The sequence below is a fragment of the Trichomonas vaginalis genome, chromosome IV (assembly GCF_026262505.1).
Source record: "Trichomonas vaginalis G3 chromosome IV, whole genome shotgun sequence".
In the NCBI taxonomy this organism is placed as follows: domain Eukaryota; phylum Parabasalia; order Trichomonadida; family Trichomonadidae; genus Trichomonas; species Trichomonas vaginalis.
The window spans coordinates 22,675,590-22,701,458 of record NC_067206.1 but is presented as its reverse complement, the minus strand read 5'-3'; the positions used below and the strand labels follow the sequence as shown (position 1 = coordinate 22,701,458).

The 25,869-nt window shown below is 33.3% G+C and overlaps 7 protein-coding genes and 1 pseudogene across 8 annotated transcripts, besides 8 other annotated features; 4 read left to right on the top strand and 4 right to left on the bottom strand.

Moving 5' to 3' along the window:
* Positions 1-8,208: part of a mobile genetic element that runs on past the window's edge.
* Positions 1,282-1,475: a mobile genetic element.
* TVAGG3_0149260 lies at positions 3,167-3,845 on the top strand (annotated as a pseudogene). The gene has a single exon. A coding segment is annotated over exon 1 (679 nt).
* On the bottom strand, positions 5,144-5,998 carry TVAGG3_0149250 (protein of unknown function, DUF4106 family; the record flags this gene model as incomplete). Its single annotated transcript, XM_051224574.1, has 1 exon — positions 5,144-5,998. The coding sequence occupies one exon, from the start codon at positions 5,996-5,998 to the stop codon at positions 5,144-5,146; it is 855 nt and encodes a 284-aa protein (XP_051109560.1).
* On the top strand, positions 7,148-7,675 carry TVAGG3_0149240 (protein of unknown function, DUF4107 family; the record flags this gene model as incomplete). The annotated part of the gene is made up of 1 exon (XM_001313030.2): positions 7,148-7,675. The coding sequence occupies one exon, from the start codon at positions 7,148-7,150 to the stop codon at positions 7,673-7,675; it is 528 nt and encodes a 175-aa protein (XP_001313031.2).
* Positions 7,676-8,208: a terminal%2Cinverted (terminal inverted repeat of Maverick-1C transposon ID:TVAGG3_0149230).
* Positions 8,209-8,556: 348 nt separating this feature from the next.
* Positions 8,557-8,630: a mobile genetic element.
* An 884-nt stretch (positions 8,631-9,514) lies between these two features.
* Positions 9,515-9,552: a mobile genetic element.
* Positions 9,515-9,552: a terminal%2Cinverted (terminal inverted repeat of Banshee-A3 transposon ID:TVAGG3_0149210).
* A 1,556-nt stretch (positions 9,553-11,108) lies between these two features.
* Positions 11,109-11,145: a mobile genetic element.
* Positions 11,109-11,145: a terminal%2Cinverted (terminal inverted repeat of Banshee-A3 transposon ID:TVAGG3_0149200).
* Positions 11,146-11,260: 115 nt separating this feature from the next.
* TVAGG3_0149190 (uncharacterized protein) lies at positions 11,261-14,055 on the top strand (the record flags this gene model as incomplete). Its single annotated transcript, XM_001313029.1, has 1 exon — positions 11,291-13,588. The coding sequence occupies one exon, from the start codon at positions 11,291-11,293 to the stop codon at positions 13,586-13,588; it is 2,298 nt and encodes a 765-aa protein (XP_001313030.1).
* A 56-nt stretch (positions 14,056-14,111) lies between these two features.
* On the top strand, positions 14,112-14,417 carry TVAGG3_0149180 (cysteine proteinases family; the record flags this gene model as incomplete). The annotated part of the gene is made up of 1 exon (XM_001313028.1): positions 14,112-14,417. One exon carries the CDS (start codon positions 14,112-14,114, stop codon positions 14,415-14,417), a length of 306 nt encoding a protein of 101 aa, XP_001313029.1.
* An 87-nt stretch (positions 14,418-14,504) lies between these two features.
* On the bottom strand, positions 14,505-15,808 carry TVAGG3_0149170 (uncharacterized protein; the record flags this gene model as incomplete). The annotated part of the gene is made up of 1 exon (XM_001313027.2): positions 15,424-15,663. The coding sequence occupies one exon, from the start codon at positions 15,661-15,663 to the stop codon at positions 15,424-15,426; it is 240 nt and encodes a 79-aa protein (XP_001313028.1).
* Positions 15,809-15,872: 64 nt separating this feature from the next.
* Positions 15,873-21,618, bottom strand: TVAGG3_0149160 (dedicator of cytokinesis DOCK family; the record flags this gene model as incomplete). Its single annotated transcript, XM_001313026.2, has 1 exon — positions 16,008-21,197. One exon carries the CDS (start codon positions 21,195-21,197, stop codon positions 16,008-16,010), a length of 5,190 nt encoding a protein of 1,729 aa, XP_001313027.1.
* A 50-nt stretch (positions 21,619-21,668) lies between these two features.
* On the bottom strand, positions 21,669-25,502 carry TVAGG3_0149150 (translation initiation factor eIF-2b subunit gamma family; the record flags this gene model as incomplete). Its single annotated transcript, XM_001313025.2, has 1 exon — positions 21,780-24,638. The coding sequence occupies one exon, from the start codon at positions 24,636-24,638 to the stop codon at positions 21,780-21,782; it is 2,859 nt and encodes a 952-aa protein (XP_001313026.1).
* Between the last annotated feature and the right edge of the window lie 367 nt (positions 25,503-25,869).

Genomic DNA, 25,869 nt, shown 5'->3' with positions numbered 1-25,869 from the left:
TGTTTCTTCGGTAAAGTCTCGCTCTTGATTTAAATCTCTGAGCTTATGAAGCGGTTTATGATGCCGAGTATGTTATGGTTATGGTCTTCAGTAGTGTAGTGAGTTATGTTATGCTTAATGAGAAAATCTGTGATTTCATTGCTGAGGTATGCACTGTCTTGGTCTGATGTTAAAGTACTTGGGCTATGTTCTGCTACAAACTTTTGTAAAACTCTTAAAACTTCATGAGTTCCTTTATTTTTCATTGGATATGCATATGCTTTACGAGTGTTAACATTAATGAAGATGAGGAATGGTTTATGTCCTCCTTTTCTGCTTTGAATGAGAGTGTCAAATTGGTATGCGTCAGGAGTGTTGGAGTAAATTGGTAAAAAGTAGTCGTAAGGGTTTATTTTTGTTTGATGTACAACATTTTTGTCAAAGAACCTTTTCACTTCAGCTCTGTTAGTAAATCCCCAACTCTTTGCAACTTCATTGAACTTCTTAAATGACCTCCATGGATGTTGTTCGAATACTTCTTTCAAGCTCATTTATGTAAAGTTAAAGATTTTATTCTAGGCTCAAGCGCGTTCATTGAACGCGGTACCATGCGAATATAGTCACAAATGGTGGCATATAATCTGCACCCGAGCCTGTTGGATTTGTTGTGAAAGTGTGTGAATGATTTCCTGTGGTTCCACAGAAAATACCTGCGCTTGAATCTACTGGGTCGCTTGAAATATCATATCTATGCATTCCCTGTCTATCCGAACCTGCTGCAAGATTTGTATAACCTCTTTTTGTTATTGAATGTGAATGATTACCTGTTGTGTTTGTAGTTCCTGTATGAGTGTGCGCAGGTAAGTTTGCTTCTTTAATTTTCTTTGAGCCTCCTGTTTGCTTTGAAGAGTTAGCACAGTATAAGAATTTGTCTACAATCTGCTGCCACGTACCAAAACCCAGAACTGTTGCTGGATTTGTTGAGTTCATTGACGTATAAATAGAGCCTATAGGATATATGGTTTCAAGAACCTGAGTCTTCATTGTTTGAAGTTCATGTTTAACATTTATAAATCCATTGCCATCTACAATATTTATATTGTTTGTTATTAAACCATTAGGAAAAGTAGGAGGATAAATTCTTTGTTCTTGTACAGTTGCACCGTTTCTTCCTGTTTTTGTTACTATTTCGATGCATGCTTTAATTTCTTTAATCTTGATTGTTTGAAATTCTTCATGTGTATGGTTCTTATCGGCTTTTCCATTAAGCGCAGCATTTACTTCCGACTTCTTTGCATAATTTTCATCTACATAAGTTTTGTCGACTTTCTTATCTAACATTTTTGGTAGTTCATATGCTTCAAAGTTTCTGGCATGATCTTCGATATTCCTGCAACTGTTATCTAAATTGTTAAGAGTATCTTTTACGCTTGTACTCGGATTCTCTAAAGGTGCACTTGAACCCAAATCATAGTTCAATATTATGTCGTCTGCTCTAACAGTAGTGAAGGATTCATGTGTATGTTCTTTGTCAGCTTTCTTATCTAACATTTTTGGTAGTTCATATGCTTCAAAGTTTCTGGCATGACCTTCAATGTTCATACATCTGTTATCTAAATTGTTTAGTGTATCTTTTACACTTGTACTCGGATTCTCTAAATGTGCACTTGAACCGAGGGTATAGTTCAATATTATGTCGTCTGCTCTAACAGTAGTGAAGGATTCATGTGTATGGTTCTTGTCAGCTTTACTATTTAATGTAGCTTGAAGTTCATTTATATCGGAGATATTGTGCTTATGAGATTTCAAAACTTTGTTCATTGCTTCAAGTTCATCTTTGCTGGCTTTACTTTTAATAGCATCTTCAAAAGTTATTTTTGCCTTAACTCTCAAAGTAAATCTTGGTTCAACTAATACACCGTTAACATTGAAAGTAGAGGCATAAATTTCACCGGTATAACCAAATGCTTCTGGTGCTTTAGCTACATCATACTGTACAGTACAGCTTATGTCATAACCTTTAGCACGAATGTATTTATATCTTCTTTCATTAACATTTTTTGTTTTCGCTTCATCACTTCGTGTTAAATATCCATGGTAGTCCGTTATAATCTGTTCGTCTGAAGTTATATAATGAACGTGGTTCTTGACTTTATCACTCAGAGCTAAAAGCTCATTTTTGTCTGCTTTTTCGGCTAATTTCTCATTAACATCATTCACTTCTAATTCAACTCTTCCGCCAGAACTCTTATTATCATTAATCTTTTTCATTAATTCGGTAATTACGTCATAAAGACTATATTCTGTTTTCGGTTCTGTAAATAATGAGTCAAAATTTCTTTTCATCATTACATCGCTGACATTAATGATATCAGCTATACCTTTTTCATTTATTCTCTTCATTAATTCTGCAATAATGACGAATATATAATCTGTTAATTTATTCTCTTCATCGAGGGTTATAGAATGTTTTGAAATTGAATCATTAACTCCTCTAAATAAATCAATAACTTCAGGATACACGTTTTTAATGTCTCGAATAACCCGACCAGTATCCTGTTGTTCATGTTCTTCGTTCCCGTCGTTACGTGGTTTTATATCTCTAACCATCATCAACGCAGCCATAACCGGAGGGTTTGTTGCTATCTGTTCGAAAATCCGTCCGTTATGTACGGTATATCTAAATAATTTCTTTGTGTTTGTTAAAACATTTGAAACAAGTCTTTTAAAACCATCTACAAAATTTCCTGTTTCACCTAATGTTCTTGCAGCATTTACAAGCTCACCCATTCCCGCTTTTGACCCCAAAAACGTCCATATTGCATTTATTTCACTCTGTATAGTTGTCCATTCAGCGAAACTAACACCCGCATTCGCTAAGCTGAAAATGAAATTCAGTGGATCGAACTTAATTCCACCTTCTTTTTCAATTTCAACGAACTCACTAACATGAGATTTTAAGTATTCTTTGAATCACTGATAACAATATATTTGTCAGTAAGTGTGAGAGAGTATTGACCAAAATATAAACGTTTAGCTCTGTCAGCTTCATACGCATATGCAGCTATACTCATATTTTAATGAGAATAAAATGTTGTTCTATTTGCAAAGTACAGACCCAAACGAATACGGGACAGTAAAGCTACAAACAAACTTAGGTCTACAGAATGAGGCGCTTGCATTCAGAATGGTTGACTTCAATACTATCGCTTCATTCGTTATAACAGATGAAACAGATTTCATGGAGATTGAAATAGATGGAAAGAAGCACGAAATAAGATTTCACAATAATGTAGAATATAAGATGGAAACATTAGCTGGAGTGTTAAATGCTCTCATAAATACTACAATAAACAAGGATAACGAAGAAAACATAATGAATGTTAAACTTATTGCAGGAGTTTTGAAGTTCGGTTATGTGAAGGAGTTTAAGATACCAAGAATGAGTCATAGAGTACAACTTCTTTTGGGTGCATACCATATGACATTTCCTTTGAAAAGTGTTGACAAACGATTGAGATGAAATCTGTTCCATACGTATGTTATGGCAACTGTTTGTACATTGAGTCAAAAATAGCTAATGTCACAGGTATTTCAGGAGTTAATAGTAAAGGTTCAGTAGAATAAAATCCTTCTGTTATGCAGTCAATTCAATGTTCATTCCAAACGTTCCTGTCATAGCAACTCATTTAGGTAAATGGGTTCGCATTAGTCCTCATAATTTGAAAGACATGCAATTCAGACTTGTTGACTTTCAAGGAGAGCCTGTAGAACTGAAGGCACCAGTGCGAATGACTGTTGAAGTTGACTTTTTAGAAAATATTAAATGCAACAGCTTACAAGAGAACTCAGAGCTAAAAATATAAAGTATGAATGTTATGTATTAGGTCATGAACTTTGGTTGTTGCTGTTTGATGAAACAAATGAGTTAGTTATGTCAGTCAAGAGAACAGAAAAATTTGTGTTAGTGAAAACTGCACCAAGTCAATAAGATTAGGTTTGCATTATGAAGATGAGTTCGATACTGTTGAAGAAGTTTTGGATAGATACTATAAGTTGTTAACTTGAAATTTTTTTGACTGACGGTGCAAAGCGCCAAGATGGGCTCAAAGAGCCCTCCTGACTGCTTTAATTTACTAAAAACATATTTCAAACAAAGTTTATATTCTGTTGAAAGTTTTGTATACTCGTTCGAATATTTATACTTAAACTCAACTCCTGTAGTTCCTGGTGTTTCAATGATGCGGATGTTACCTATTTTCATGAATGGTGGAGTTTGACCACAGCATTCGATTTCAGGTCGAGATAGTCAATGACACATTGTTTCCCTGTTATTCGTGATATTAACATTTCAAGGTCCTCCTTTGTTAGAATTATTTGGTTCTTGCTTATAAGATTTACCAAAAGCTTCTTATTCGTCTTTGAGTAAAATTGTTTGGTATAACTGAAGAAGGTAATGGTCTACGTTATCTGAAGGATTTGTTTTGAACATTTGTGTAAGGGTTGTCGTTGGCATCTCTTGAAAGAATTTGTCCAGTGGTGGATACTCTAACTTAACATCTGATGTAGCGTTAGCGTTTGAAGCTGAGTTTAAATTCACGGATTTCAGCTCTGGTTCTGGTTCTTTCAAACACTCTGAACTATAGTTCTTTATGACAATATTGTTTGTCGTTCGTGAGTCAACATTTGATGGTTGGTTCAATTGGAACATTAACGGCACCAGCTAAGATGGATTTGCTTCTCATTTCATATAGAATAAAAACCTTTTATATGTATGAAATGAACAATATACTCGACAAGGGTTTGAATGAAAGCTAACGAATGAAAATATTGTTGAATTCACTGAGACAGGTGCTGTGTATAAAGATGTAGAACTACTGAACAAAGAGCTAAGGGAAGAAGCAGAACATGAACAAAGGGTGAAGCCTATAAAAATTTATGTCAATGATGGCTCGGGAGGTTCAAACATAAAGTATGCAGAAAGTTATAGAGTTTATGCTCTCAAAGGTGAAAAGCCTTCATTTAAGAACAGCTATTCTAACGCATATCCTCAAAAGCTAACGGATGGGGAAGTGGATGATATGAATGACAGCAAAAATATTAACAGAAATGGCGACAGAGATGCATGGAATTTGTTTACCATCAGTCAATTGAAGGTTAAACTTTAAAACAATGTTGGTCGTTCCCATGGAATATTTTTGACTTTAATGGTATTAGTCATGATATGAATCTCAAGGTATGAACGAGGAGAGATGAGAGACTTATATGCTTCCCAAATTTCTTCAAAAGGTAATGTTATACCTGACTGTTTCCAAATGAGTTCAATGTCATAGCGTGAGAAACCTTGAAAGATAACGAAGTCAGTTATGAGACGTTTTATGTTTAAAGCTAAAAACCTCCATGTTTGCATAAGTATTGCTACAGTTAAGTGGTAATGTCTGACTTTAGTTATGATGTTAGCTAATGGTGAGTCTGGTTTTGACACTAAACCTTTTCCGGTGAAGTCGTCGCAAACGAGCAGAGTGTTTGAAGGATACTTTTTGAAGGGGTATTTTGAAAGTTTTGATAGAATGTAGTTTGTCAGTCGTTTCATATCGTAAACTCCTGAGTACTGACGTAAGTGGTGTTTGTCAATAATTCTTTCCATCTCCTCAGAAGTCTTTTGCATTCCTGACTGTATAAATTCAACGATGGCATAATATTTCCTCTTACGTCGAATGTAACGTTGAAGAAATTCAATGAGTTCACTGTCTGGAACTTTAACGACAGAGGCTTGAACTTTTGACATAAATGTTTTCGCTGTTGAGTCCATAGAGTCTGAAGTTGCTGATATAATGATTTGGTCATAATATGAGTCATTTCCTAAACGTTCTGTTATGAGTATATGACGAATGAGGTTAAATGTCTTAACTGAACCCATCTTTCCACAATAGAAATACACACCATTTGAACAGAACTCATAATCTTTGCTGAAAGGAAGATAAGAGGAACTGTTGAGCTTTTCACTGCTTTCATTCATGTCTTCATCTACGTATGTATAAATGCTTCATTTTATCTCCATTAAAAATGCAAGTCAGAAATATTCAGAACATAGCACCGAGTCTAACTGACAAGAGTATAAAGATATATACTATGAACACGTTATGATGAAACCTACCAAAATTCAAGAAAGTCAGTATACTTATTGAATATCCAAGACACTGGTAGAGTATGTAGGAGGTGAGAAAGCTATTGAAATCAGACAGGTTCGAAGTATTCCAGCAGGAAGAACAATATTATTGAAGAACTTTAATGTTTTGAGGTATAATGATGAAACAAAGAAGCAAGATAGTTTTCCTGTGCTGTGTATGTGAACTTAGATACAGGAGATGACATGAAAGTTTTTAATACAAAGCTTCAAAACGGTAGTGAGAGAACAACTGACTGCGGAAGGACATCCATTACCTTCAGAAGTTACCATAGTATATAATTTTGAAACAAACTCAATAGATTTTAAAGTCATCTCTGCAAAGAAGTCGGGTTTTACATTAATGAAGCAGATGTATATTCGAATGAAAACTTCAAAGCTATTGCATGGTTAGATAATGACGATTGCTTTAAGAAAATATTTAAATACAGTGACTCAACGATGTCAATAGATGACCTCGTGGAATGTTACCATCGACGTTTACAGTAGAAGGTTCAGCAGGATTGCTTACAAGATTGTCAATTGGTGGTATTTGGTCTCGTGAGAACATTGTTATAAAATCCAGTATAAGTGAATTTGCTGAAGAATCTATATTATGTCTTTCAAACTACATGTATTCGCCGCGAAGCATTAAGTATAACAAACTTTGTCAGTAAGTTTAACATAAGACTTGTCGAACCTTTCTTCAATGAAAGATGTTGTGCTACCAAAGACGGAAAGGATGGACTCATTATTGAAATGATTTTAATAGCATATTAAATGAGCTTGTTCTTGAAGGTCATTCATGATGAATATGTTGTAGAAGATGTTAGCAATTGTTCAGACATTTTGAAGCGTATAGATGATATAAGAAAGAAGTTAGATAGACCGCAAAGCGGTGAGGGCGAAGCCCGTGAGAACGCTTATGTTTCATTGACTTTCTCCAGTAACGAGAACTTTTATGAGATAATATTGAAGAGAGATGATTTTAATATGGTGTAAATGGTAGCTTGGGCAGCTTTAGGCGCAATGGGAACAAAAGCATTAGCATTTGGAGCAAAAGCACTTGGAGCTTATGACGCAGTAAATAAAATGAGTGGAGGAAGGGTTTCGAAGACATTAGATGCAAATAAAGGGAAGATTGGAGGCTGGGTTGCAAAGAAGTTAAGATTAAATAAAATAGGGCTCATAAATAAAGCATCCAATTTGGTTGCGACTGAGTCAGAAAATGCTTTAGGAAAGGACGATGAGTTTGCAAAACACGCAAAAGACTTTAATGACCAGATGAAAGGTGAAACAATGCATTTAAATAGAGTCGATGGAACTAAAGAAAATGTTTCTTCTCCACCAGTAGTTCTTCCGTATGGTCCCTATGGAATGTATGGAAACCCTTACGAAAGACCATTTGACCCATTGACTGGTGGAAGTAACTGGTATCATTACGGACGAAGAAGAAAGACAGTTAAGCTGGAGACAGACGTGAAGAAAGCAACTAAAAAGAAACCAAGGAAGAGAGTTATAAAGCAATGAATTCAACAGGGTGAAAAACAGGTGAAAAAGAGGTGAGATCTCACCACTTCACCTAAATTTATTTTGTGCTATGTTTTCATAACGTGTGAGGGTGGTGATATCATTAATTTTTAAGTTTATTTTTTATTTACTGAAAATTTTTATTTGGATGTAAATGACAGAACAAAAGCAACTCACTCGAATTCCACAGTATAACAAACATACATTTAAACATTTATTTCTTCTTCCTGAGCATAACATGTTCTTTCAAATACATCCGAGACCAGTTGACTTTTCATTGACTGTGTATAAAGATAGAAATAGTTATATCATTAAACCATACGATGACGAAGGTAAGTTATGTAAATTGTACGTTAAGAAGTTAGAGAAAGTTTATGGCTTCAAGTATGACTACAATAGGGTTAACACTGATGATGAAGATATTGAGGAAAATTTATGAGAACATTAGTGAAGTCGTTAGTGAGAACGATAGTGAGAACGTTTATTTTTTACATTAGTGAGTTCGTTAGTGAAGTGGTTGGCGGCTTTGTAAAGTGTCAAATTCACAAGTATTGGGTAAGGTGGAACGCAGTGCCGCCGTACCCAAGACTTGTATACTAACTATCGCATTACTTGGAACTAGCTGGATGCTAAGCTGTGTAGAATGTTCGATTAGAGCTGTTTTGATATGATTTTTCTCATCATAAGATTGGAGGAATCATAGCAAAACAACTCTAATGGGTTTACCATCATCTACTTGTATGTAGATGTTTGGGAAATTGTCTTGTTAATTGATTTTCGAGATGACTTTCAAATGCTATAATCAAATGACAAACAAGTCTAAGATTTCTCGACAATACATCAAATCATGATGTTTGTAGTGCGATGAGATTAGAGTTTTTGAAGGAATGACAAGAGAAGTAGGGAAGCTCGGCATTCGCCGAGCAAATTAAAAATTAACGTATGAATTAAATTTTAAGAGGAATTCAATTTTAATTACGGGTTGTTCAAATATTGATTAATATAAATTTATTAATAAGAATAAACAATTTTTGTTTTTGAATTTATTCAATTTATAGCTTTACATATAGTTTCAAAATTGTACAACTATGATTATTTCAACAAAAAATATCTTACTTTTTCACTTCACTTTCACCCTCACTTTTTCCGTAATTCAAATTTCAACATTATGTATTTTAATTCCTTATAGTATTTTTAACATAATTAATCAAATAATAATTGGAAGTTCTGAACTCACTTTTTCCGTAATTCAAAATCAAAAATATGAATAATATATCTATTTATTATATACTAATGCTATTTTCAACTAGAAGTGAGGTACGGTAATCTTACGGATTCCCGTAACTCAATTTTACGGAAAAAGTGCAGTAAACTACTCAATTTACGGAAAAAGTGTCGTAAACTATTGATGTGGCGGTAAAATCACGGTAATTCACGGAAAGCTATATGCGAAAATTTGAAATTATACAAAATCGAGCGAAACACTTTTAAATAGGTTGTTCTCGTATTTAAAATACTATTCCCAGATTTATTGTCGTCAGAATATTTCCAAATTTTTGCCGATTTACAAAAAATGATTTACAAAGCATATTTTTTAATCTAAAAAATTCCTAAAAAAAGGAACCTGTGTGCGGAAACCTCGGTAAATTACCGCGGTTCCCGTTGGGACTGCCATACTTAAATATGATCAAAAACTAATTATGCTTATTCATACTGTGACATTCCTTGTTTCTTTTCCTTCTTTAATATTATGAAGCTCTAGATCCTATGTTTGGCATTGAAAAAAATATGAAATTTAAAATTTTTATGAAAATTTGAAAGCAGAATGTTAAATACCTTTGTTGTAAACAGAAATTCATCAAAAGTGACACCTCAGAAAAGCTAAAATATTGAATTTTTGGAACTTTTGATAGAGCACGTTTTTAAATATTAATTAAAGTAAATGTATATTTTGTAAAGATTCTTTTTAATAAAAAAATAAAATTTTGAAGAAGAACACAAAATCTTCTGAAAAATAATATCACATAAACTCATATTATTTTCTAATATATAACTATTTTATATAAAAATCAAATTCAATGATCTTAAAAGCGAAGGATAAACCTCAAAATTTACGAATATAATGAGTGGGAATATAATGCTTATCTATCATAAAACCATATGAAATATTAATTTTTGCTTTACGCCTAATTTTTGACGACAATTAGCAAAAAATGTTAAATGTTAACACTCAGTCCATTTGAATATGAAAAATAAAATTGACTTTGATTAAATGTTTCTATTTATCATGCAATTCTTCTTGCGACCAAAGATTTGAATAAAATTTCAAAAAATAAGATAGCTTAAAAAATAATATACGGTAGGAGTAGGTGCCAAAAGTGCTTACTCTTAAACAACTGTTGGATTTCCGGGTGAAATCGTGACACACTTTCGTCTTTCGTAGGCAGTGGTGGTTGTTACAAAAGGTAACTTCGAATGTAGCGTGAAATCTGCAAAAAAAATTCTGAAATTTGAATGGAGAACACAAAAATTGAATAGTTTACGTCAATAAAAAAGAGAAAAATGAAGCCAATGTGTCTCGAACCTAGGACTTAGAGCAGCAATCCCACTGTTTATCCCATTACATATTACACTACATGCATCTCTCACCTCAGTGAATGAGATCAACTATATGATAACTTTTTCCCCATTATATTCTTGTGGAAAAGTGACAAATAGCAACTTTGACCCTCTCTCTATACGGTAGTGTTTACTAATAGATGAATAGTATATAAATTCTATTAAAATGGATTTGATCCCAAAAAATATAAAACCAAAAATAATTGTTATAGTTTAAATGAAGAAGTAATTTAAAACGATTTTATTTATGATCAAATTTTATATATTTTTGGATCAAATCCATTTTAATAGAATTTATATTATTCATCTATTAGTAAACACTACCGTATATTATTTTTTAAGCTATCTTATTTTTTGAAATTTTATTCAAATCTTTGGTCGCAAGAAGAATTGCATGATAATAGAAACATTTAATCAAAGTCAATTTTATTTTTCATATTCAAATGGACTGAGTGTTAACATTTAACATTTTTTGCTAATTGTCGTCAAAAATTAGGCGTAAAGCAAAAATTAATATTTCATATGGTTTTATGATAGATAAGCATTATATTCCCACTCATTATATTCGTAAATTTTGAGGTTTATCCTTCGCTTTTAAGATCATTGAATTTGATTTTTATATAAAATAGTTATATATTAGAAAATAATATGAGTTTATGTGATATTATTTTTCAGAAGATTTCATTCTATATGCCTATGAAAAGTACTCTCAAAACTAACTTTTTCCTAATTATAATTAAATCTAGAATATTGTATTATGCTTAGTATTATTTCATTTTTCTCATTCAATTTAGAATTTACAAATGTCAAAAAATTGAGAGCTGCCACTTTTGATGAATTTCTGTTTATTACACCTTCACTGTCACATGTACGAATATGATAGTATTTAGGAAAATCCGATTCCAATTCAGTTTCAGCGTTCAATTGAACTCTCAAATTTTATTTTGACATGTAAAGTTGGGTCAAAAAAAGTTCATCGGAATTTTCAGGTAATTTATGCAGGAACTTCTTGAACTCCAGCGTACAGAACACTGGAGCACAGGAAGAACTGAAGCAATCAGTACAAACAAGATCACTGCATTAGGTCTTGAGATCCAAACATATGGTCACCACTCAAATATGCTTAGATACATTCTGAAATCATCCGATTTTCTTACAAAACCAAATGCAATCGACTTGATAGCAAAAGCTATTAAGAAACCTGTTCGTGTCCATACAAGAATTTCACCCAACTCGGCACAATTCCTTCAATCATGGACCTTGAACTGTTTGGCTGATCCTGTTGAATTTGCGAAAGCAGTATCCACATATTTTACCGAAGATCCGGCAAATTCACGCGTGTTTTCAGGCGTAACTTTTCCATCAATGTATCATCATTTTATTACTAATGAATTAGCATCAGTCGCATGTGATTTTCTAGAAACACTATTTAATGTAGCAGACATTAATCTGTTTTCTATGTTCTTTGCTTCATTCCTTTTGACGAATCACGGTTTTATTGGAAATCTATGGTCAAAATACTCAGATCTTGAATTAGCAACAAATCCAGTAGCAGATTCAGATTACATGACAATATTTATTTCAGCTCTAGAATCATCAGCAACATTATTAACCAAATATAATCTGAAAATTATTGATTTATTCTACAAAAGACAGCCAGAAAAGATGGCAGCTACACTTGTACAAGACGTTCTTATCGCTTCTTTCCTTGATTACTTCCAATCTCACGATCAAGATAACGATAACCATCCATTGATTCAAAACCTCGTTTATGCAGCTACCAAACCGACGTACTCAAGATTCAATCTTATTTTGGGAGCTTTACAAACGCCATATCCTTGTTTCATTTTACCTCACGAAATATTACAATACGAATCCAGAACACCAATGGTTTTGGCATCCCATGAATGTTTACTTCTTCAAAAGATCATTATCAACAATGAAAAATTAAGAAAATTCAAAGTTGTTCAAAGTTTACTGCTAAAAGATAGTTTAAACAACGATTTCGAACCATTATTCTTCGAAATTGCCATTTCCAAGCATATTAATCTTATCCATGTAAATATTCCAAGAATTATTTTCCCGAAATTGGAGAAAAAGAAGAATCAAGGCAAGCAAGAGTACAAGAGGTACTGGAACATGGTCAAACAAGAGCTTTTGAACCCTCTTGAGATATTTACATCAACAGGAGATACAATACAAACGAAGAATTTAATTGATAAAATTAAAGTTCTCAAAGATCCAGGTTTCCAAGAGTACGCGTGTTCAGATATCTTCGATGTTATCGTAGGTGCACAAGATTACTTCGAAATGAATGTTGAACTGTTAGATGCTTCAACAAAAATCGAAAAACTCAACACGAAGTACGAATCATATTTCATGGACAGAATGTCAGTTGTTTGGCACACAATATTCAGCAATGAAGTACTTCTTGGCCCAGATTTCGTCGTTTCTAGGCAGAAAAAGCGAAGAAATTCATTTGCCTCATTCAAAATCAAAGCAGAGGAACTTCCCCAACCGCCAGTCCTCAGAAAAGCTGTTGAATGTCCTCTTCGAAAACTACAGCCAATCATTGTTTCCAATGATGTTAATGAGAAAGTAGTGAACCAATCCTCATCACTGATTGTCAAAGTTGAAATGAATGTCGAAGGTGTCGACATGAATGAGAAGATGCACAAACTTTTGACAAAAGTTGTTATGCCAAGTGCTCGTTTATGTATCTACATGAAGTGTTTTGATGATAACCTTGTTGAAAAGTCCGAAAAACTTAGCCAGATCATCACAAAAGTCAGCAAAACAATCAAAACAGTTCATTTCGAGAGCGAACTCGACGAACATCCTATCAATTCTCTCATGATCAAGTTCCTTAACGAATCGGCGTCATCGATGATCAGCAATGTCATCAACTACTACAAACGACTTGAAATCATCAAACGAATGATGAAAGAAGTTTGCAAGATGAAGAACGGCTCTGCATCATACGCTATCACACGAATTGCTATAACAATCGAGAGTTTTGTTGCTAAACTTATTCCAAAGACAAATCATTACTTCTATCCTATCTGTTCTTCTATTGCAGCTGCAGCAATTGTTGAATCCGAGAATTACGACTTTGTTAAGAAATACTTACTTACAGAGCGTCTTTGGACTAATTATCCAGACTTCCACAACTTGTGTGTTGGCGATGGCCAGGACTACTTCTTCCTTCAGACAACTGTATTCGAGATACTTAACATCTGCGGTAAGGATGTCATAGAGAAAGCTACAGATTTCATTAAAGAAAAAGTTGGATGAAATATTTGTTTTATCTATTCTTTATTGTTTTATATATATAGATTTAAAAAAAAGTTTATTATATATAATTTCATGTCTCAATATCAGAAATGAGTGTTTGTTCAATTAGCAATTTATATTTCATTTGATTGTACTTTGGTGTTGAGAATTTAAGAATATTGAAATGAATATTTATTGCTAATTAGAAAGATATTAAGTGATTTATTCAAATCATAACAATGCAAATCTCGGATTCATAGCTGCACTTAACATGCTTGCTCATTTATCGCAAGATGAATATTATTTTGTATTAATTGAATCTTAAGTATCAATATTCATTCAATTAGCAATTTTTCAATATTTGCATTCGAAAGTTAAAAATAACGATGCAAATCACGAATTCATAGTTTCATTTAGCAGTCTTGCTCATTTATCACAAGCTGAATACAGAGAACCGCTTGGATTCCGTAATAATCGAGTTCATAACATAGACAGAAAGTCCTATACAATTGCAATTGCAAATAATTTTATAGACCGACGTACAATGTGCGTTGTCAATCCAAAACAGGATCAAGCTCAATGTGAATCATGCTGGGCATTTTCTGCATTCAATACTCGGGAATTTCAATATGCAATCGCATATGCACAACCACAGAAGCTTTCAGAACAGAGCATTGTTGATTGTGTTTTAAGTCATCAGCTTATGGATATGATATCCAAATACCAAGATGCAAAGTTTATGTCGGAAGTGGATCATCAAAACTACTGGATCGTTCATAATTCATCGGGTCTTGGATGGGGCGAACAAGGCTATGTTTGCACCATCCAAGTTGATAAGAAAATATTTTAAGATCAACTTCGTTGTATAAGATATTATTTTTTCTCATGAAACATAGAATATTTATGTTATAATGCATTCATTCCTCATTTGTATATTATTAAAATCAAACATGGCGTTCTTGCTAAAATTTCAACATGTTCATCTTCCAGATTGCAGAAAACATTCGAAGTCTTTGAGATTTACTTTTTCTTTGGAAAATTGAGCATATTTCTGGTCTTTTCGTTGTTCGAAGTTTCTTTTCACGAACATATATAATTATTTCTCTATTCAGAACTAATTTTGATTTCGGAACTGTATTCATCAACATTATTTAAATCTATTCTTAAATATTATAATCTTCGAATGCGTTAGAATTGATTTTTGAGCGAGGTTATTGAAATATTAGGTTATGAAGAGTTAGAAATGTTTACTAAAGTTTGTAAAAAAAGAGAAAGTTTATTAACATAAGAAATACTTTTATTGATAATTGCAAATTCTACTTGGCAATTACCAGTTGAAAAATGAATCAAATTGTTAGTAAATAGTTCTCTTGTATTAGTAGGTTCTACATTTCTTTTAAATGTTGATGAAATCGAATTGTCAATGTAACAACTATCAACTGTTAATTGATCATCATAATAGTTATATATCAAATATGAACCTTGAGGAACAGTGTTGTTAATAAAAGAACAACTTTTTATAGTAAGAGAATTACTAGAATGGTAAATAATTCCTAATGCTGATTTTGTTATGGTATTATTTATAATATTACATGAATCAATCAACGCGTTATTCCAAATACGTAAATGTATACCAATACTATTTGTAGCTAAATTATTAACAATAGTTGTGTAGTTAAATGTTGTTGTGTATTTATAAGTTGGTTTAGAAGTAAAATGTCCAACATTTTTTTCGGTTGTTTTACATGATGAGATATTTGTTGATGAAACTAAGATATTATCATTTTCTGTCCAAAATGTATAACTACCAACACTTTCATTTCCTAAATCGAAAACAGAACTTTCAAGAATAAAGTTTAAGTTATCTGTGTCAACAACTGTATATGAAAATTGGCCATAGTTAGAGCTTTGACATTTTGTACAACAGAACTTTCGTTGAACAATAGAACTATCGCTGCCAATTTGGTAGTTAATGCAACTTCCTTGCTCTGTTGAAGTGCATTTACTAAAAGAACACCGATTATGTAGGAACAAAGCGTTGGAGATAGGTTCGAAGCTGAGAACGCGGTCATTGTCATCAAAAAAATTACACTCATCTAGGTAATATTGACCATTTGAGGATGATACATCGCAATTATGACAATTTTTGATTGGATTTCCTGTGAAATCAATTAGAAAGTAATTATTCCAGGGAAAGTCATCTTCTTCAGATGACTTTCTACCAAATTTATCCAATCTGACATTTTATTTTTTCAATCATGATCGTCAAAACAAAATAATTACCAAAAAAGATATCAAACTAGGGAAAAGATCAGGAAAATGGCATTTATATTTTGTCTCAAGCAATAATAAGTACAGTTCATCCAATATTGATTAGTGAGATATATCTTATAAAATAATTGTAAAGATTATTGAAATAATTGGAAATAAAAATGATTGTTTAATTTTGGTTGATGATTCGAGTAATAGAATCTGAAATGATTTGGAAGGCAGATTCGAGTTCATTCTGAACAGGGATTGCTGATGGATACTGTTTGCAGAATTCCGCATGGCTAAGAAGTGCTTTCTTTGTAGTGTTCAAGAAATCGGTTTCTGCATTGCAAAGTTTCTTGTTGTATTTAGCTTCTGATGGATCTCTGTCTGATAAGAAAATCTTGGCGATATTAAGAGGTGTCTGGCTCTCAAGGTCTAAAAGACTAAACTTCATGTGTGATTGCAATGTGGCGTAGTCTTTGACATCGATAGCATTACGCATCTCGCTAACAAGTTGTGACAAGTTTCGGTATGCAACACGGATAGGCGAGTACTCAACTTCGTCGATGTCTTTCTTAGCAACATAAACACGAAGTGTGCAGCTTGGCATGGACTTGTTAGGTTTGTAGATCTGACGACGGATCCATCGATCGCTGTATTCTGACTGTTCAAGTTCAAGACCATCTTTCACGAAGATTTCGTCTTGTGCAAACTTCTGGATGTCGTGTTCGAGTTCGAATGTTGTGATTCGCTCGGCAAGCTCTTTCCGTGTGAAGTTTGGTTCGACTTCCGAAACTTGGATGTGGCCTTTGTCTGGTGACAAACTACGTGGATCAAGTTTGCCCGAGAATTCGTGAATTTCGATTTTGTCTTTACCATGAATATTCTCGAAACTACTTAATAACTTTTCTTTGAAATGATCAATCGTGACATCGTTGTCCTCCTTGAAAATGTAGTTGATGCCGGATTCTTTACCAAAGAACTTTTGATTGTAAAATGTGACAAAGTAATAATTACCGAATTGACGGATTTTGTCGCCTGGATAATTCTCGATTTTCTCGCAAATAGATTCTTGTGTCTTGAAGAAGTTGCAAAGAGAACCAAACATTCGGTGGTGTTCAAGAAGTGGCCAGAAAATGTCAATAAGTGAATAACCAACTTCATGGAGTTCACAAGTTTGGCACTTTTGTAAGATAGTGTGTAAAATGTCGGTGAATGACCGCTCGGAGAAAATTGTTGAATCACAGAAAGATGGGACGAATGGTGGATCATCACTAAGTCTGATTGGACATGAGATTTGTGTAACTGCGGGGCAAAGACGCAACAAAACTTGGCCGGGATGATATCGTAAATCGGGATCCCAAATGAATTTCATTTTACCTAACAATGTAGAATATTCTAAAATAATAGCGGATTGTAACAACAAAACTTGGATTTCTTCTTCGTATTTCTGACGTGATGAATAGAATTCGGCAAGAACATTTAACTCATTCAATGCAGAATCGGGACTGCAAATGAATTTAACTGCTTTGTTGTAGATAAGTTCGCTCTTAACTTCATCAATAAGATTTGGTTCATTCAATAAACGTTTCTCGATTTCGATGATTTCGTTGAAGTCGGAAACCATGGACTTGACAAGATTGCCACCGTCCTTTTGCAGTTTGACTTGTGAACGCTGAAGACTACTGATAGAATTGAATGCGCGGTAACAGAGAGCATTGGATTTGTTGTTGTTTGGTTTATTTGATGTCTTAGATGTAATTTTATCATCTGCTTCATATAATTTGAACAAGAATTGGTTAGTTTCTTCAACTGCAATTGGATTCAAGATGAAGATCTTTGCAATGAATCGTGCAAAACATGGTTGAACTTTGTAGAACATAAATTCGATGTTTCGAATAGCAAAATCTGTGAAAGTGACAATCAATGGTTTGATGATGTCGATGTTCTTGTTTGCACAGAATAAATGATAGTAAAGATCACCAAGTAAAATAAGTTCTTTTTCTTCGGTAACAACTCCTTCTTTAGAAAGAATTCGTAAAATATTCAATGATGCAAAATGAACTGTATATGTTATCTCTTTCTGTCGTTTGACTTTCTTGTCGTTGTTCTTTGGATCTTTGCCGTTATATCGGATCTTTGACAAAACAAAATTAACTGATTTGAAGAAATCGTCTTTGTTGATTTGTTTGTAGAAATACTGGATAGATGTGTCATCCAAGTATTGGATAAGAAGTGTGAACCAGATGAGGATTGGATGGATTTCATCTTCGTTTGCATATGGGAAACTGCCAATTGGACATAAATCGGAAAGACGGTTAAGATATCTTGTTGTAATACGACATTTGTAATCATTAGAATAACAATCAATGCATGAAACACAAACGGTGAAGATAGATGAAAACATCTTGTCAAGTGTAGATTTCTTCATGATGTCACTGATTAAGTTGATAAAACCATCGTGATAAAGACTCAATGAAATGAATACTTTTGGTGTCAATATTTGTTCAACGAAATTGACAAAGATAGTCTTGTCACTTTCTTCTTTGATGTTTGTCCAGAATGCTTTAATTGCTTCGTAAACAGCGGTTCCACAGCCAATGTCAAATAATTTATGACAAAAAGTGACAAAATGTTGATTTCGTTCGTTACTTTTTGTGAGAGATAATTTGTATGAAACTTTTGACCATGAATTTGCGAACTCTTCGAATGCGTTCATGAATGTTCTGCACTTTGTCAACATGATACTTTTAACGACCAAATCAAAAATCAATCTGATAATTGAGTGATCAACAGGAACTTGGTCGTTTTCGACTTTCATTTCATCCAAGAAATATTTGTAGCCACTCAACAAACCAACAGATGTTTGATCGGTAGTTGTCATGTCTGTCCTGAAACTAGCTGATTTAGCATACCATGCAAATCTTTGTTCGGCAGTTCCTTTTTCGGTTGCTTTGTCGATTTTTTGTGACAAAGTGATGAAACAATGAATTGCTCGCAATGGTTGTTGATTGGATAGTTTAGTTGTGAGTTCTAAGATTGGAACCATGTACTCGTTCAATGATGCTCTGTCCGCACGTGAAAGAGATTCTGGATCTAATGTATAGCAGCAACTTGCGTAAACAAGGAATTTCTGCAGAGAAACATTCTCGGCTAAGAAATGTGAACGAGGAACCATGAAGAATGTCGCGTGGTTCTTTGGATCAAGTTCTTTAGGTGATGGTGTTTTCTCATAATGTATTGGTAATGTGATCTTTCTGTTCTCAAAAATACCTTTTTCATTGTAAATAGGGGCGTAGCAGCGTCCTACAGGCATCATTGGAACATCTGATAACTGTGCAACACCGTGGAAGAACTCGATGTTGAAGCCGAGCTCTTTAGGAAGTGGATTTGGTAAATCTGCAACAAATGTGTCGTCAAATTCTGGAGTTTCATTATGATATATGGTTTGTGTGACAACGGAATCGACATAGGAGTCGTCAATGTTGGAGTGCAAGAGTTTTATTGGCTTCTTGTCGTTCTGTTTGCCAGGAACCATAGTAATTCTCGCTAAGATATTTCTGGCTTTGATTCCTTTTGGTGGTTTGAAGGAAGTATCACGTAATCCGAATGTTATTTGGTTGCGGAATTGGAAGGCAAGGTTGTTTGGATTCTGAATCAAGGAATGAATAACTTCATATCCTTCATCTTGGAGTTGTCTTACGCTTTCAGCGGTTTCTTCCTTGGCCTTGAGTATCATTTGGAATGGTAATATTCTGGATGTGACTTTCTTCGGTTTTTCGAGGAATTTCGCTAATAATTCCTTATTTGGTGGTGTATCACATAGAATTGGCTGTTGTAATTCGATGGAATAGCCTGATGTGAGCTCTTTAAGCGAAACAAATGTGTAAGCAAACGTTGCAAAGATTTGTTTCGTTCTTGGGAACGATGTTTTGACGCATTCTCTGGCTTTGATGCATTGGGATGCGTTGGATGGCTTGAGATAGTACTTGTTGACGGCGGCACCGTTGTCAACTAACAAAGGACGGAGTAATTCGATGACAAGATACTCTTCTTGGCTCTTGATCTTATCGTTGATGGCGAGGAATGCACTGTTGCCAAGTTCGAAAGCGGCTTTTTGTCTTGGTTTGAAGTTTACGCCGTTTGTATTCAAAATTTGAGCAGATTCGTTTGTAGTGAAAGCCCAGCGATCAGTAATGATACGTCCAGACTTGAATAAGTATCCGTTGAATATGATTGGCTCGATTTGCTCTAATGTGTTTGTCTTAAATTCGGAAAGTTCGATTTCCAAGAATTTCAACTCTGTTCTCTTAACAGGAACAACTTCTGGTATTGCAACGTCGTGGTTTGGCTTTCCATTGATTGAAAAGTATTGTTCTGTGATATAAGTATTGATTTCTGAATTTACAACAGGATTTTCGGCATTTGGTAATTCAGTTTGGTATAAAATATCACGGGTTGGTTCAACGGACTTAGAAGAATTGTTTGGCTGATTAATAACTAATTCTCTGTAATCTTCAGCGTAAAATTGAACAACGGGGTGCTTCTTGTAGCTTGGAACTGTGTAAATATCCTTTGTTGTTTCTGTAGCAAGAATATTTGGTGTTGTAGTGTATCCAGAAACGATTTTTGAATTCCATTCTTTATTTACCATATCTTTTCCATTTAAGAAGGCTTCGATCTTAGAATCGTTCTTCCATGTATCTGATTCTGTGACAAAAGGCCTGATTTCGTCGATTTCAACAGCTCCTGGTAAAAATTCAAGAGGTTCTTGAACATCGTAGTTAACAGCGTTGACGTAAGTTGTATTTGTAGTTGTTTGAGCGGCTGGTTTTTCTTGCGGCTTTGGTTTTTCCTCTTTGGCGGGTTTTTGTTCTGGTTTCTTTTCTTCAGCCTTTGGAGCTGGTTTTGGCTCTGGTTTTGGTTCCTCTTTCTTAGGTTCTTCCTTTTTAGGCTCTTCTTTCTTTGATGAATTTTCTTCCTTTGGTGGTTCTTCAGCTTGTTTTGGTTGTTCTTCTGGTTTCTTCTCTTCTACTGGTGGAGATTCTTTTGGTTCCTCTTTTGGAGGCTCTTCCTTTGGTTTATCTTCTTTTGAGAGTGAATAAGACACTGAATTCTCTTCTTTTGGTTGTTCTTCTGGTTTTTTGACTTCTTCTGGTGGAGTTTCTTTTGGTTCCTCTTTCGGAGGTTCTTCTTGCTTTGGTTCTTCTTTTTGTGGCTCTTCCTTTTTAGCTTCTTCTTTCTTTGATGAATCTTTTGATAAAGAATAAGAAACATATTTGTCCTTGGAGAGTGAGTATGATACAGACTTATCCTTGAAATAAGAATATGATACTGAATGCTTCGAGCTGTCGGAATCTGAGTCAGACGAGCTCATTTTTATATAATGAGATTTTTCTGTATCAAAAATTGAATTGTTGTTTCAAAAACTTTTTGTGAAGAATTGTAAATTTTTAGATTCCGAAAAGTGTACGTTAAGCCTCCATACAAAAAGTTTCAATATAAACTGTTCATCATTATTAATGTTGCATTAAATTAGTTATTAGTTACTGAGCTAAAATTTCTATTTAATTTTCGATCATTTGTCAAATCGGGCAAACCTTCATCATCAATTGATTTCATCAGTGATCAAGTCATAAATAAATATGTGCACTATCATGAAACTTAATATGTGAACTGAATTTCAAGATAAAATATCTTCAAACATGAAATATTATTTTCATTTCAATCGATAAGGAGGAAAATAACTTTAAGCATATAACTTTTGAGATATTTTAAGAAGATTTTCAATAGATGATGAAATGATTTTCAAGATACATTTAAAAAAAAAATATTAAGTATTTTTGAAGGAATCTATTAATTAATAGAGTTGTATTGGATGTTTTAGTTTAGAAGTTAAAAAGTAAAAAGTAAAATAAGTAAAAATCAAAAAATATAGTATTTTATTTAACTTTAAAATTCAAATTTTCACCCTTACAATTGATCTCTCTTCATTAACCTCTGACTTTGAAGAGAACTGTGGAGATACAAAACATTTATTAATCTTGGATTTCGAAGGAATACTTGAGTGTGGGCAAATGATAGAGTTAGAGATGTGTACATTATCACCAATGACAACATGGTCATAAATGATGCACTTAGTGATTCTACTTCCTTCGCCAATTGTAACACTTTCATCGAGAATTGAACGAATGATCGCCCTTTCATCGCATTTAATATTCTGTGGTTCTGAGTAGTTTTCTTTCTTGAAGAAATCTGGTAATGACTTATTTTCTTGTTCTGATTCTTTCTTATTCGGATTTTCTTTGACCATGAGCTCCTTGTTGCCCCACTTCATGTTAATGTGGTACAAGGAAACGAAGTCTTGAACGTTAAGCGTAACTGTTTTATCATCTGTCATATAAGAGAAAACTTTATGTTCCTTTAAGCTGCAAAGACGTGGAATAAATTCGTTTTCTATTGAGCATATTTCGTCGTTGTCCATAAGGTACTTCATGCCTTTTGGAGAGATAAGATATGAATTTGTAAGTTTGATCGAAGAATCGATGAACATTGAGTTGCACATGGCAAGGCTTTCAGCGCTAATCTCTATCTGTTGGGCGTCACCGAAATATGCATCTTCGCTCTTCAAATTGAGGTCAAGATCAAAGCGATGAGCATCCATATCGCCAAGAAGTGCGATAAGTCTGGATTCGTTGCTTTCATCAACGACAAAGAAGTGTCTGCCTGTAGTACTGATTGCGACACCAGTTCCTGGAGCATCTTCGAGTTCTTTGTTCGAAATGGCGTATTTTGTTGTGAAAAGAGTAACCGAAGCGTCTGTTTGAATATGCTGATCAACAATTTTCGTAATATCACAAACGGTAACGAGGTCAATTGGATAGACTAATATGTGGGTCTTCTTTGTATAAAGCTGGCGAATGACTTGGCATGTTGCTGTTTTATCTCCATCGAAACATTTAATATTTACATTTTCAAATTTAGAATCCAAGTAAGTCTGGTATGCAGAATAATCAATTTCCTTGCATACAAGAGTGATTCTGTTGAATCCTAAGTTATTCAAATGAGAAAGAACGTGTTCTATTAATGGAATATTGCCGATCTTAAGGAATCCGATTTGTTGGCTTCTGCCAAATACTTCGCGAATATTGGCATCTCTGTTTGCAAGTACAACAACGTGGATATTAGAATACGGGCCCTTTGGAATTTCCATATTTGAATGGTCGGCAGTTTTCAATAGCTCTGTTTGGGTGGATAAATGACAATTTGAGGGAGACAAAATTTCTGCGTCATTTACTGGATCTGTTGAATCGCATTTTTCTTCAATTTTCTCTTGATTTGAAGTTGGTAAAACTGAAGATTCTTTCGCAATTTCAGTTGCTGAATGATCTTCGGCTTTCTGTTCTATAGAAATATGTTTTTCTTGGCCTTCTTTTGTATCAGGAGCTGGAATATTCTCTTTTCCTTCAGGTTTTGTAAGATTTTGTTTAGATTTTTCTTTTTCATCCATTTTTTCTTCATTGGGTGTTGGTGAATCATCACACTTATCTTTGTTCTCTTCCTCATTAAGCTTTGTGTCTTTAGTATTTTGATCATTTGCAATTTTATCTGATTTTGCATCAAATTTTACTTGTTTTTCATCTGTATTATCAGTCTTGTCACTATTTGATTCTTCCTTTTCAGGATTTACGTTAGAAACTGGTTCGATATTTGAATCAATTTCATTATCATTATTTGTCTCTGAAATTCCTTCATTTTCAGATTGTAGTTCATCTTCTGTATGTTCTTTATTGTTTTCTCTATTAAGTTCCTCTATCTCTATATTATCTGTATTATTTTTCTCTGAAGTAGCACCGTTAGAAAGTTCTACTTCATCAATGTCATTGGTAGTTGCCAATGGTAATTCTGGTTTATTTTCTTCAACAATATCATTTGAATTATTTTGTGTATTGTTGATTTCGCCCTCATTTGATTCATCCATGTTACTGTTATCATTATCTTCTTGTTCTGAAGCATCATCGATCTGTTTTGGTTCTATTTCTATATTTTGATTAGAATCATTAAGTATTTCTTCATTTTGTTCTTTGTCATCATCTTTCTGAGTAGACTGAATATTTAATTCATTAGAATCATCATCACTGACTTCAATATCTTGATTATCAGAATCTAACTTCTGATTATCGTCGTTTTGCTCTATATTATTATGTGTTTCTGTTTGATCATGATTATCTGTATTGTCTTCTTCTTCATTTTGAGAATCCTTTTGATTATCTTCGTTATTTTCAGGGATCTGTTTGCTTTCAATATATGGTTCAGTCTTTGGTTCAATACCATATTCTGTCCAGTTAATTCCTCGTGGATTTCCAGTATATTTGTAATTGAAATCCAAATTTTGTTTCAAATTTATATATTCAGTATCGCAATCATCGCCAAGTTCAGTGTAATTGTTGTTCCTCCACTCAACACAAACAAAATTATCGTATTTTGATAAAGTTGTAACGATATCAATGTAAGTTCCATAAATATCTGTGGTAATTGCATTTAATTTACTTTCAATGATTTCTGTTAAGAAGATCGTTGGATCTTTTTTATGATCAAATGATTTTTCAATAAATATTGTTGAATCTTTCATTTCTATTGGAATTTCATCGGTTAATCTGAACTCAATATTGAATCTACATTGAGGGCACTCGTTATTGGTCGCTAAAACTCTTTCTAAACACTCAAAATGAAAACAATGGCCACAAGAAATAGAAACTGAATCATCTACATGCATCTTTCTGCGGCAAAGAATGCAGGTATTCGGATTTTGCAGCATTTTTTCTGTTGGTCTTCTACATGAAATTAATTTATCGTGAATATTTTTGAATTTTGAGTATTTGAGTATGTATTTTACGATTATTATAGCTTCCATAAGCATAAACAATAAGTATCTATAGCTTTTTTCTTGTAAATATAACATTATATAATAAATCATCATAAAAATCGCGGCAAATGCATGTAACACTACTTCCAAACGGTTAATATTGGCGAATGTTATAACTGGTTTGCCATTATTGGAAATTTGTAAATAGTAAAACAGATGAAGCATAATTGTATAGCAAATATTAGTAAAAGATGAAATACTCTTCATTGTATTGTAGAAATCTAAACTGAATTTGCTTTCATTACAGATTCGAAGAAAATTAATTAGTAAATATACGTTAAAACTGAATATTATGATTTCAATTGTAGCAATATTCTTGTGTAATTGTATATTCTGGCCTATTGATGAAATATTGAAGTAGCCAATGTAATTTTCGAGTAATTTTGCGAAATAATTTATGAAAATCGGAAATGAAATCTGCAAAAGTAAGTGTGGTTCAATGTAAAAGAATGTTATCTGATTGCCTACGACAATTATTGTTAAAATAGACATGATTACATCAAAAATCAAATCTTTTCGTGCGGTTTGATAGATAGATTTATCAGGAATTTGCAATACTACTACATTTACTATATATGTGATTGATATTAATAGAAAGATGCATGATGTGCAAGTAATGAAAGTGATGAATCTACTTGAAACTATTGATGAATATGCATCAAACAGGGAGTGATTTATTTTCCATATGGACATGAGCTTAATGCATAAGTAAAATGCCATTGCACAGTACAATATGGAAAAAGAAACCACTTTCATTTTATTTGTTTGAATTCTAAAAATTTTTGCCGGTCAGTTTGCCTGAATATTAAACCTTGTGTGTTGATGAAGAGGTTAATAATTTTGATAAACTGTCACTATCGAAAAATTGTAATTATTGAGCAACAGGTATTCATGCTTTATTAAAGTTCCCCTTCCTCTCATATATGAATATAGCACATTACTTCATTCCTAAGTGACATATCAACATATTATTGAAATCATTTTCCTTATTTGAGACAAAAAAAGTTATTTTGCGATCACTCTCTATTTAAATGCACATAATTGCTTTCATTATGAACATTATTCATATTCTAAATGAATAAGCATTGATATATTAATAAATTAGCATATTTTTCTTGAATGA